The sequence below is a fragment of the Pelodiscus sinensis genome, chromosome 1 (assembly GCF_049634645.1).
Source record: "Pelodiscus sinensis isolate JC-2024 chromosome 1, ASM4963464v1, whole genome shotgun sequence".
NCBI lineage: Eukaryota > Metazoa > Chordata > Testudines > Trionychidae > Pelodiscus > Pelodiscus sinensis.
This window is the reverse complement of record NC_134711.1, coordinates 286,464,815-286,477,127: the sequence shown is the minus strand read 5'-3', so window position 1 is coordinate 286,477,127 and position 12,313 is coordinate 286,464,815. Positions and strand designations below refer to the sequence as shown.

General features: G+C 38.0%; 1 protein-coding gene across 5 annotated transcripts in view; it reads left to right on the top strand.

Annotated features, from left to right (window-relative positions):
* TSC22D1 (TSC22 domain family member 1) overlaps window positions 1-12,313 on the top strand; it is a 132,017-nt gene that overhangs the window by 100,453 nt on the left and 19,251 nt on the right. Inside the window, exon 1 of one of the 5 annotated variants that reach the window (XM_025185302.2) lies at window positions 4,812-4,867. The exons of the other annotated variants lie outside the window; for them this stretch is intronic. Coding sequence (XP_025041087.1) covers window positions 4,827-4,867 — 41 coding nt within the window. The 5' untranslated portion in view covers window positions 4,812-4,826. Of the gene's footprint in view, window positions 1-4,811; window positions 4,868-12,313 lie in introns of those variants that run through there. 5 annotated transcript variants of the gene reach the window in all.

The window sequence follows — 12,313 nt, the reverse complement described above, 5'->3', positions numbered from 1 at the left end:
ATTGCAATAAAGTGTAAACTAAAATATCAAGGACATCTAAAATGTTGACATAACATGGATGAAATGGGCTCAAGTGGTTTGTTTTTAATGTTCTTTGTCTCTTAAAGTGCTAAAATTCACACCAGAATTTTAAATTAATTGGTTGCTACACATCAAAACTGAAGCAGTCTAATAAAACATCAATCTTATTCTTTTAGAAATTTTTACAAAAATCAGTATTTGTATGTAGTACATAGAAATGAAACCTGCCAGTGATTGCTATCTAAAAGTGTTTACTGCACATGGATTCTGCTGCTAGCTCAGTGATGTGTAACACACTCAGGAATTCATGCTTGAATTGTTAATTTTGCTGAGATTGACGCAAGCAGTAAACTTCTTGAGTTGAATGCCAATTTTTGCAAAAAGCAAAACTCTTGTGTACAAGGGTGTAGCATCTTGAACCATCATATCTGTTCTTGGGATCTGATATCTGGGGAGGAAAATAAATTAGAAATAGGTACTTTGACGTTACCATACCATAAATCTTGTTTTTGTATCATTCAAAGCTATCTTGCCTATATCAGGCATCTTGGTGTACCCACAGTGGTAATTCATCTGTGTGCAATCTGTCACTTTATATAACAGCCAGAATGGCTCAGGACAAAAGAGGAGAATCCTAGCTTGATGCTGAATTTTTGAATCTGACAGGGGAAGAAAGAAGATCCTTCTACTCGAGGCATTTTCAGTTATAACTAAAGACTATTTTTCAAAGCAGTAAAAAATGTTCCATCACTTAGCTAACCCATCTGATTTACAATTTCTTCTTGGTTTCTATTATTTCTAAATTGTATACAAAACTGAGTATAGGGAACTGAGTATAGGGAACTCCAGCACTGAGCAATACTATTATTTCTTGAACTTATACTTCAACTGAAATTAGGAATGTTATGGGAATGTTCAGAAGAAAAATTTGATAGTCTGTTCCCAGAGCAGTCCTCTTGCCCAGTAAAGAGTGTTTAAAATTAAAGTCTGTCTCAACATGAAAACTAATGAATCCTCAGTTTTTAATTTCTCTTTACTTTTACAAAGTTGGCATATAGGAGAAAGAAAATGGACTCCATTGGAGCATAGAAAGATTCCAGAAATTTAAAAGTAATGGATCAGAATTAACAATGCACATTGTGCACTGACAACATGTAGAGAATGAATTGCTCAAGAACAGCTGAGAATTAGCATCATGTGAAATGTTTGGCTTTATTACAATGAAGAGGTGATTGGAAGTGAGGATGGGGGAAGACGAGTAGATAATATGGGGTAGAGGGTGGCTATTTGTGTTGCGTACTAGACAAGAAGAAGGGTGGTGCAAGAGGCATTCTGTGCAATAAATCTCCCTATATCTCATTGCCTATGTGTTTTCCCAAGTTAACTTTGATGTGGATCTGGTTGACATGAGCAGTGAAAATTAACAAGACAGACTGCAAGAACAGAAATTGCATGTTTATAGAACAGATTTAGGATGTCTCCAGAGTCTTTAGTGTCTCCAGCAAAAATTAAGTTTGCATTTATGACAGTTTTAGCCTCTTGGCTGTAAAGAGCAATGGTTTTGATCCAGTGCAATGCTGCATATCAGGCAAAATGAGATGGTAGATCTAACTGACCACCTTATTTATCTCTATCTGAAGGGATGGAAAGCAAAAGGGATGCAATAAAAAGGCTGCCAACTTATCCATGTTAAATACGACTTGTAAAAAATTGTTCACCAGGGCAAGTTGAAAGCTTGTAAAGTGTTGCCCAAAGAATTCTCTCATCAATCCTCTGTAAAAGTTATAGGCTGCCCATGTAACAAGTGCCCCCTCCAGCTCACTAGTAGCTAGAGTATAGGACCCTTAGATAAGACACTGAGGGGAGGGGTAGAAAAGAAAAGACAACACTCATCCTTGCTCATACTGCTGGGATCCTTGTTGCAACCTGGAGCGTGTAAGGTGAAAATTAAGTAGCAGAGAAACTTCTTCTCTTCCAGGCAGTCACGGAGGATGTGATGGAGGGAAGTGGCTTTGTATATATTGGAGACCTATTTCCTGAAGGCTGATAAATAAAATGAAGCCCCTAAAATGGATGCAAGGATTGTATGCTGACAGGAATCCTAGCACTCACTAAGCTGCTGGACAGAGGAAACAGAAAATTGGGTTCTCACACAGACATCTGCAGTCACTCTCCCCTACCCACAGGTGTCCTGGCAAATTTCTGTCCCCTATACATGGTATTTTGAGAAGTATGAGAGACGATTCACGGGACGAATCAGAAAAGTGTAATCCAGTGTTGGAGCAGTGGAAGCGGAAAGAGGAGAAATAAAGAGGAAAAAGTAGAACAGATAGCATAGAGAAAGGAAAAGAAAGATATAAAGGTGGTATGGATGGAAGGAAGGCTAATTTGACATCATGTGAAGTTGTGTACGGCCCGTTTCCCAGGTGTGGACTCTGATCAAAGAATAGATACCATTGTAGAGCAGTTCCGTGTTGCAGGTTAGAGGGGTGTTCACCTCGTGAGACCAGCATGACTCGTGCGGAGGCACCATGGCAGCAGCAAGAATGACACCCTTAGTGACAGTAGAGGAACCTGTGGGGGCGTATCTGTTGTGCAAGTCCCATAATCCCATCATTTCTCCCTGATCACGTTGAACAAGCCTCCCCCAGCATGGCCAGCACCAGAATTGGAGCATGATGCAAAATCTAATGTAGGGACAACAGAGCAGACTCAGACACCCTAGGAGTGGTTTCCAAACAAGGAAGGGGAAGATTGGTAGAATGGTAGAAAAAAAATTGTGGGTCTGAAAACTGTAGGTACTGGGCGTAATTGTTGTGGTTTTTTTTAAAGGGATAGTTTATTAAAAAAAAAAAGTTGAAACAGTGATTTAGCCCATCATTCATTCAGTTTTTTTGTAACAAACTCTAATACTGTACTATGTTTCCACTACAAGTATTATGCATATCCATACAAAGTATCACAAAATGTATCTGATGTGCCACCATTGCAGGATGATGATCAGGGATCCTAGAAATTCATTTGCCATAAAAAAATGCAGTATTTGCATTTTTACGGAGAGTTTTTAGTTTCTACAAATTGTGGAAAAATATATTAATGAAACTTTGCTGAAAGTATCAATGTCTCTTACTCAATGCACACAACATCCCTGTCTTCTGGTTGATTTTTGAATGTGCTTTAATTTTACAGGAACCCTGTTATCCAATCTAACTGGGATTGGAGCCAAACTGAATTATCAAAAATGTGGATAATCAGGAGAATTAGCAAAGAGCCTTCTATTCCTTATTTTAAATCATGTCGGGGGAGACTCTGCCTAAGTGCCTGAGTCCCAGACACTGTCAGCACTGGGCAGCTAGTCATTTGATTAGTATGAAGAGCTGGATTATAGCAGTGCAGATAAACAGGGGTCTACTGTATATCAATACAATTTTCTGTTCAACTGAAACCTATATATATTGTGGCTCAGGGAGAGTCATCCTGTCCATTGGATGGTTTGGGGCAGTCATTTTGGGGGGCCCTGCACTTCAAGGAAATGTGGGGCTTGGGTGGTTTAGGAGCTGGGGCATTGCAACTGGCCACATTCTGCTCCACCACTGCCCCTGGCTTCATGGGGTCTGGGTGGCATGGAGGCCAATGACAGCACCACCAGCTCTGTTTACCTGCACCTCGCTGGCTCCTAGCATTGTTCAGGAGAGGAGGGGCTGAGAGCTTTGGGGGACAGGTGAGAAGAGGGAGGGAGGAGTGGGGCTGGAGCTTGAGGGGGAAGGAGTGGAGCCTGGGCCCCACACTCTCCTAGAGATGGCACTGGCTGGGTATATCAAAGGGCAGGTTGGTGTTTCATTTCAATCACCAACATGGGTTGTGGGTTTTTTGTTTCAGAGAATTTGGGGTTGGGTGTTGTCATGGGAAAACTAAGATCCTTAATGACGCTTGTGATCTTGGATTTTTCTGTTTATTGAAAACAATACCGTGGTACTATAAGCATATTAGAAATAGCAAAGAGAAATCTATTTGTGTTAGGAAGTATGTAGAATTTGAGCTTGAAATTTCAATTGCCACGTGTTATTTGAACAGATTGGTTGGGGGAGTGTTGCAGTCATTATGTAGTTTTACTTCTAATAAGTGCAAGAACATCATTGAGAGCTTACTTTTAAGACTGTAGTTACTAGTTATCACTATAACATAACGTATGGGGAAAATGCTTATTGACGTTTTTTAGCTAATCATATGCTAGCACTTGTCCTTGTGCTTAATTACTGCTGTCATTTAACTACTAGAGTTTAGCATGAGAGCTCACCATGAGGCACTGGTTTTCTTTAAATAGAACAATGAGAATATATAACAATTATCATACACTACTCCAAAAATTGTGAGCACATGGTGAGTTACTTTCAGAACTGTAGAAGTGTGCTCTGTTGAAAGAAGATACACAGCCTGTGGCTGTTGTTGAGGATTTCACATCTCAAGATACTAATCTGTCTTGATGCTTTATGTAACAGCAAACCATGTGATCTCAAGCTCTGTGATGTCATCATTTGTCCAACAAACAAGAAGACCATAACTAACTACTGTTAAGCACTGTAAAGTTTGAATCAAAGCAAGGGAATAATCTTCAACAGCAAGGCTTTTTAACTCTTGAAAGTGCTGTTGAGTTCAGGATATGCATTTATAGTGGAATGCTAATGCTAATCTTATTGATGCTAAGGACTGACAGGTGCTTCATCAGTGTATCATTCTATGAGAAATAATCCACAGGTTCTAAATAGTTATATCAATGAAAGTGACAAAACTGTGACGGAATAGCCATGAAAGTATTGTTCTTGGAATTGGAACAGCATCTAAAGAGGTATTTGTAAAGCTTTAATTTTTCATTAAGATTCTTGGTTCTTTTTTAAGCAGTTCATAAACTTATTGATCAATATTTAAAAATATTGCTATTCTTAAATCAAGGTATTTGTCCTTTTATTAAAGCTGTCTCAAACTTAAGCATGATGCTAATTGAGAGAAATGCTTTGCTAAGTGATTTACTTATCAAAACCGCTCTTCAAGACGAGCTAGATTGAAATTTAACATTGAGCTTTCATCAAAAAATTGTTGGCAGTCAAGATATTTAGAAGCTATTTTCTTTTAAAAAGCTGTGTGCTTTGTGTGTTAATTGCAGATACATAGTGAGATTCCCTGCTGAAGTGCATAACATTTTAAATAGAATAATCCTGTTTAACTGGATTAACTTTTTAAAACACAAAATATTCTTGTTAGAGGTATGAAAGACTATTCAGTTAACTAGCAAGCATCACCCTAAATGGGTAATGATTACTAGTTCCAGTTAACTGGGAACCAGAGGGGGCTGGAGCATCTCCCGCTTGCCATAGGCTGGGGGCTCTCTGTCCCCACAGGGGGCCCCCTGTGGGACAGGGGCTTCTTTCATCTGGAGCAGTCTCTGTCCGCAGGGAGCCCAGGCACCCCACAGGCAGGGGCTGAAAGCTGGCAGAGCCATATGGGGTTGGGGGATAGGAGCCCTGCAGGTTGAGGACTGCTCTAGCCAGGCTGGAGTGGTCTGCAGCCTGGATCCTGCTTAGTTAACCAGTTAAAAGTTAACTGGGATTTTACATCACTAATTTTTGTACCTTTTAACATTACTTTTAATAAACATTATGCAGAGTTGCATGCTGCTTGTTTTCTGCCATCTTTAGAAGCACAAATTAAAGCTGAATGCATCAGTTTCATCATTCAGTATAACAAATTGAAATGATCTTGAATTGGGGTTTCATCTTCAGCAAGTCACATAATGTTTATTATCCTCCTTTGGCACCTGAGCAGTACTACATGAAGTACTTGGTATTAATTTCTTTTACGAGTTTTGATTTTTATCTGATTTCTGATAAAAAAAAATCAGGTATTACGTCAGAGAATGTCATAGAGCTGAGTTAAGGTACATGTAATATTGTTTATGAAAATAGAAAAGTCTTAGTTCCATCATGTTGCATAATTGCTATTTCTCTAGTGCAAATGAATACCTTTATCTTTGTGGGAAGAAAGGCAATAACATAACATTTTACATTTTCCAACACAGAGCGTTATTTTTAACAGATCCCATGATGACATGTAGGATTTTCAGGATAGAGTAAATTGGAGAATAGATTTCTGCCCTACTCTGCACTCCCACCAAACATATGAGAGCAGTTTTCCTACCCTTTGTTTAGGATCCTAGTCTTGGTATTAGTCGCTGTGTGAATAGAGGATATAATAGCTTTTTTGCTATGAAAATTTCAAAGCTTTGAGCTACTGTTTTGTTTTGCCTAGAAAATCTGGTGTAATGTACTTTGTGGTTCTTTTTATATTCAGAAACACTAAAATATCTTGACACATTCCATTTGAAGGTATTTTGATGCCATTGCCTTTAATAACGTCTTTAGGGAGAGAGTAACTTTTTCTTCATAAAGTGAATGGAGCCTTTTTAAAAAATAAACACCGTCTTTCCTCAATTTATATTTTGGAAAGTGGCTATAAAATTAGTGGCTATAATATTGAGATTCATTCAGCAGGCAACTGTTTAAAAACGTTTGACTTAATGTTAACAGTAAATAAACTATTACACTAAACTGGTATCGTAGCACTTAAGGCCAACAATCAGTATTAATAACATATGTCAAGTGTAGCTCATGCCAACAGGTTACAAAAGCTTCTCTACTCATAAACAATATACGTGAGTATTGCAGCAACCTTTGTTACTGTGTAATTCCAAACTAAGAAAATATTTCTGTTTGGCCCAATCAATCATAGCTCTGGAGGAAAAAACCCCAGCAAGTATGCTAATCATGGAGAAAAAGGATTTTCTGACCTTTCTACCCTGCAACATGAAGCTTTGTTATAAGTGATATTCAGTCTTACATAATGTTCTATTAGATCTAGTACCTCAGCTTATTAAAATCACTGTCAGCAGCTATTGTATAAGCAGGATTTGAATGTACTTTGTGGTCCTTGTGTCAACAGCCTACCACTTTATTTACTAAATTATTTTAATGCTTTTAAAAGTGTTGCTCCCTGTTGTATTCCCCTGAGGGTTATGCACAGAAACCATGTGTAAGGAGTCAGAATTTGAAAATACACATCCGTTGGTCTGTGCATGCGCCCTGACTCAACTTATGCTTCTGTCTGAGGCAATAAACGGCAGCATGTTGCTTAGTGTCCCATAAAAGCATGTTGATCCTTACACGTGGGATGTTATTCTAGTAACTAGGATTGGATGATAGACATATTATCCACCAGTTGCAAAACCGTTTGTCTTCCTTAGCTTTTATTTGTTGCTGCCACTGCATTGTTGTTTTCTGGCTGGAAGAGATGGTTTTATTTCTGCATTTGATGCCACTGAAATATCATATATAACTTAGAAGCACATTGTCATTACCAAGTACCATGTAGAACAGTGTTTCTCAACCTTTTTTATGAAGTACCCCCTTTAAAAAAAAAAAAAAAAAAAAAAGTACCCTCAGTACCTACAGTTTTTAGACACACACTTTTTTTTTCTACCAATGCAACACATTTGTTTAAACAACTTTTATTGCAGCTGGGAGGACAATGATATTTTTGGGTGTAAAAAGTACAAAAATAATAAAGCACTGTAAATCTTAAAACAAAAATTCAGTTTTCTCCAAATTTCAGTTGGGAAAAATACTCCTCCAGACTTCTCTCACTGTACCACTGGTTGAGAAACACTGATGTAGATCATCCTGACAGGTATTTATCTAACATGCTCTTAAATATCTCCAATGATGGAAATTCCACAACCTCCTTAAGTGATTTATTCTAGTGTTAAACCACCCTGACAGTTGTTTTTCCTCATGTCCATTCTTAACCTCACTTGCTGCAATTTAAGCCCATTGCTTCTTGTCCTATCATGAGAGAATAAAGGAGAATAATTTTTCTCCTTCCTCCTAGGGTTGCCAGGTGGCTGGTTTTGAGCCGAATAGTCCAGTATTTGAGCTTTCTGTTCAGGAAGCAAACTGAGAAAATATAAATGTTTGGTATTTTCTAAATAAGATGTAATGTAGGTTGTGATGTAATGGCAAGCGTGTCCGGTATTTTTGTTGAAACCATCTGGCAACCTTCCTCCTTATAACACTCTTTTAGGTACTTGAAAGCTGTTATGCCCCATCTCAGTCTTCACTTTTCCAAACTAAACAAACCCAGTTCTTTCAGTCATCTCTTATAGGTCATGTTTTCTAGCCCTTTAATCGTTCTTGTTGCTCTTCTCTGGACCTTCTCCAATTTCTTCACTTCTGCAAAACAATGACTGTTGGAGACCACATGTAGCATAGATATAAGTAGTGTGTAAGTACTAATGTACATGAAGCTTGTCTTTCTATACACTGAGCCTTTTTAATACAAGAGATCTGTTTATATTACTGTGAACTCCTGGTAATGACCACTGTAATTAAAGGGTCAGATTGTAAAACACTCTTAAATATCTCCAATGATGGAAATTCCACATTATATTATAAAGCTTGTTTTCAAATTCTTATGACTAAGTGCAACCATCTTTTTGCCTAAAATGTTCCATGTTTGGTGTCTTGTGATAGTTTGGAACAGCCCTGTAGCTGAAGTGGTTAATTTAATGTTGCGATTTGGCTTGGAAATAATATTATTGAGGAACAATTAAAAAACAAACAAATTGGTGTTGATTTGATTGCAATGGTGGTTTTCAAATTACCTATTGAGCATGAAGAGCAGTAGTTTTTTTGTTAAGCTCATTAAATGTGCTGTGAAGGAATGATGCACTGCATGTGTATGCACAACAAATTTAATTTTCACAGTGACTTGCTTAATCCCCCCCAAATTCCTCCTGCCCAGCCAATGCCCTTTTAATCCTTCTCATGGCTCTTCTCTGAATCCTCTTCAATGTTTTAACATCCTTCTTGAATTGTGGACACCTACTCTGGACAGTATTCCAGCAGTGGTTGTACTAGTGCCAAATGCTGATGTAAAATATCTTTCCTGCTCCTATTCACAAGTCCCCTGTATATGCATTCAAGAATTTCATTAGCTCTTTCCACCAAGTGGGAGCACAAGTTCAGCTGATTGTCCTCTACAACTCCCAAATCTTTTTCAGTCTCTGCTTTCCAGCATAGAGTCCCCCATCCTGTAAGTATCGCTGACATTCTTTGTTTTAAGATCTGTATATTTACATTTAGCTGTATTAGAATACGTATGGTTTGCTTATATCCGGGTTACTGCATAATTAAATCAGTGACCTGTCCCCTCCATGTATTACTCCAATTTTTGCGTGCTATGCAATCTTTCAGTGATGATTTTATGTTTCTTCCAGGTTTATTAATAAAAATATTAAATAGCATAGGGCAAGAACAATCACTGTATGATCTCATGAGTAACATGCCACTCAATGATTATACCCTGTTTATAATTACATTTTGACATGTATAAGTTAGCCAACTTTTAATCTATTAAATGTGCGCCATTTTAATATTCTAGTTTTTAAAAGAAAATGTTGTGTGGCACCAAGTCAAACACTTTACAGAAGTCTGTTATATCAACACTATTACTTGATCAATCAAATATATGATCTCATCACAAATATCATCACAAACTGATGTTATTTGCATTACTTATATTGTCCTCTTTTACTTTTGTGAGACTCATCTAACAGTAGTTCTAAACCTTCCAGATGATTGTACCTCTTAAATGAGTCTGATTTGTTTTGTGTAACCCAAGTTTCACCTCACTTAGGGATAAGTTGCATACAAAATCAGACCTAAAAATATAGAATCATAGACTACTACAACTGTAAGGGACCTCAAGAGGTCATCAAGTCTAGTCTTCTGCCCCTACAGGAGGACCAAGCACCATCTAGAGCATCCTTGACAGATGTCTGTCTAACCTGCTCTTACATATTTCCAATTATGGAGATTCCACAACTTTCCTAGAACTTAACCACCTTAACAGTTGGGAAGTTTTTCCTACTGTCCAACCTAAACCTCCCTTGCTGCAATTTAAATTCATTGCTTCTTATCAGAGATTAATGAGATTTTTTCTCCCTCCTCCCTGTAAACACCCTTTTAGGTATTTAAAACCTGCTGTCATATCCCATATCACTCTTCTCTTTTCCAAACTAAACAAATTCAATTATTTCAGTCTTCCCTCATTGGTCATGTTTTCTAGACCTTTAATCATAGAATCATAGAATCATAGGACTGGAAGGGACCTCGAGAGGTCATCGAGTCCAGCCCCCCGCCCTCAAGGCAGGACCAAGCTCCATCTACACCATCCCTGACAGATGTCTATCTAACCTGTTCTTAAATATCTCCAGAGAGGGAGATTCCACCACCTCCCTTGGCAATTTATTCCAATATTTGACCACCCTGACAGTTAGGAATTTTTCCCTAATGTCCAATCTAAACCTCCCCTGCTGCACTTTAAGCCCATTACTCCTTGTCCTGTCCTCAGAAACCAAGAGGAACAAATTTTCGCCTTCCTCCTTGTGACACCCTTTTAGATATTTGAAAACCGCTATCATGTGCCCCCTTAATCTTCTTTTTTCCAAACTAAACAAGCCCAGTTCATGAAGCCTGGCTTCATAGGTCATGTTCTCTAGACCTTTAATCATTCTTGTCGCTCTTCTCTGCACCCTTTCCAATTTCTCCACATCTTTCTTGAAATGTGGCGCCCAGAACTGGACACAGTACTCCAGCTGAGGCCTAACTAGTACAGAGTAGAGCGGCAGAATGACTTCACGAGTTTTGCTTACAACACACCTGTTGATACAACCTGGAATCATATTTGCTTTTTTTGCAACAGCATCACACTGTTGACTCATATTCAACTTGTGGTCCACTATGACCCCTAGATCCCTTTCCGCCATGCTCCTTCCTAGACAGTCGCTTCCCATCTTGTATGTATGGAACTGATTGTTCCTTCCTAAGTGGAGCACTTTGCATTTCTCTTTATTAAACCTCATCCTGTTTACCTCTGACCATTTCTCTAACTTGCTAAGGTCATTTTGAATTATGTCCCTATCCTCCAAAGAAGTTGCAACCCCACCCAGTTTGGTGTCATCTATAAACTTAATAAGCGTACTCTCTATCCCAATATCTACATCATTGATGAAGATATTGAACAGTAATCATTTTGTTCTTCTCTGGAACTTCTCCAAATTCTCCACATCTTTCCTGATATGTGGTACCCAGAACTTGATGCACGATTCCACTTGAGGCCTTATCAGCGGAGAGTAGAGAGGAAGAATTACTTCTCATGTCTTGCTCTCAGGCCAATCCTATTAATGCATCCCACACTGTTACTGACAAATGGGTTACCTTCTCATTTTTATCATATTTTAAAATAAAGGCGTTGGAATACAAAATATTCTACTTACATTTCAGTGTATATTACATAGCGCAGTAGAAACAAATTGTGTGAAATTTTAGTTTGCACTGACTTTGCTAGTGCTTTTTAAGTTGCCCATTGTAAATATAATCACATTTAAATAAGTTGATGTATCCTCTAGAAGACCTCTGCCTACCTCCAGGAGTATGTGTACCCATGCTTGAGAACCACTGCCATACAAGATGCTTTATTACTTTGCATGAGTTTCATATCAGTCTGACAGGCCTATTATTACACAGGTCATCTTGGTTATTCTTTTTAAATACTGGCATGTTAGCTTTCTTCCAGTCGATAGCTGCTGAAACTAGGAATGTGGGGGATGCTGCAGTACACCCCCTCTCCCACCCTTCCCTCCGGCTTAAATTAGTTTCCATTTGGTGCAGGAATTCCACTGGCTCTCTCTAAAAATTGTTCTAGTACTTGTGTTTTTCTGGAATAGTTCCAAGACTTACTGAAAAGTAACATTAACAATGCAGTAATTTGTGAGCATATTCTTTTAAAACTCATAGATGCAAATTATCTGGTCTGTTTTATTTAAAAACACATCGCAGTAGACTCTGCTGTTTAATGTTGTCCTGAAGTATTAGTGGAGAAAATGTTGTCATATGAGACTGCATATGTTTTCGCCCCCAAAAAACAAATATTTAGTGAGCACTTTTTCACTATACACACAAATTTTTAAAAAACAGTTTATTGCAATTTTACAGATAGGCAAACTAAGCAAAATACTGCTTGTGATCTTGGTTTGATTTAAGGATATTTATTTTGTAAATTGACATATGAAGTTAACAATTGTTGTTTAAATGGTTATAAAGCTTTAACGTTTTTAATTTCAACATATAAGGTCATTAAAAAATTGTCCTGACTCTCTGCATAATTCCCTACAACTTAAAAT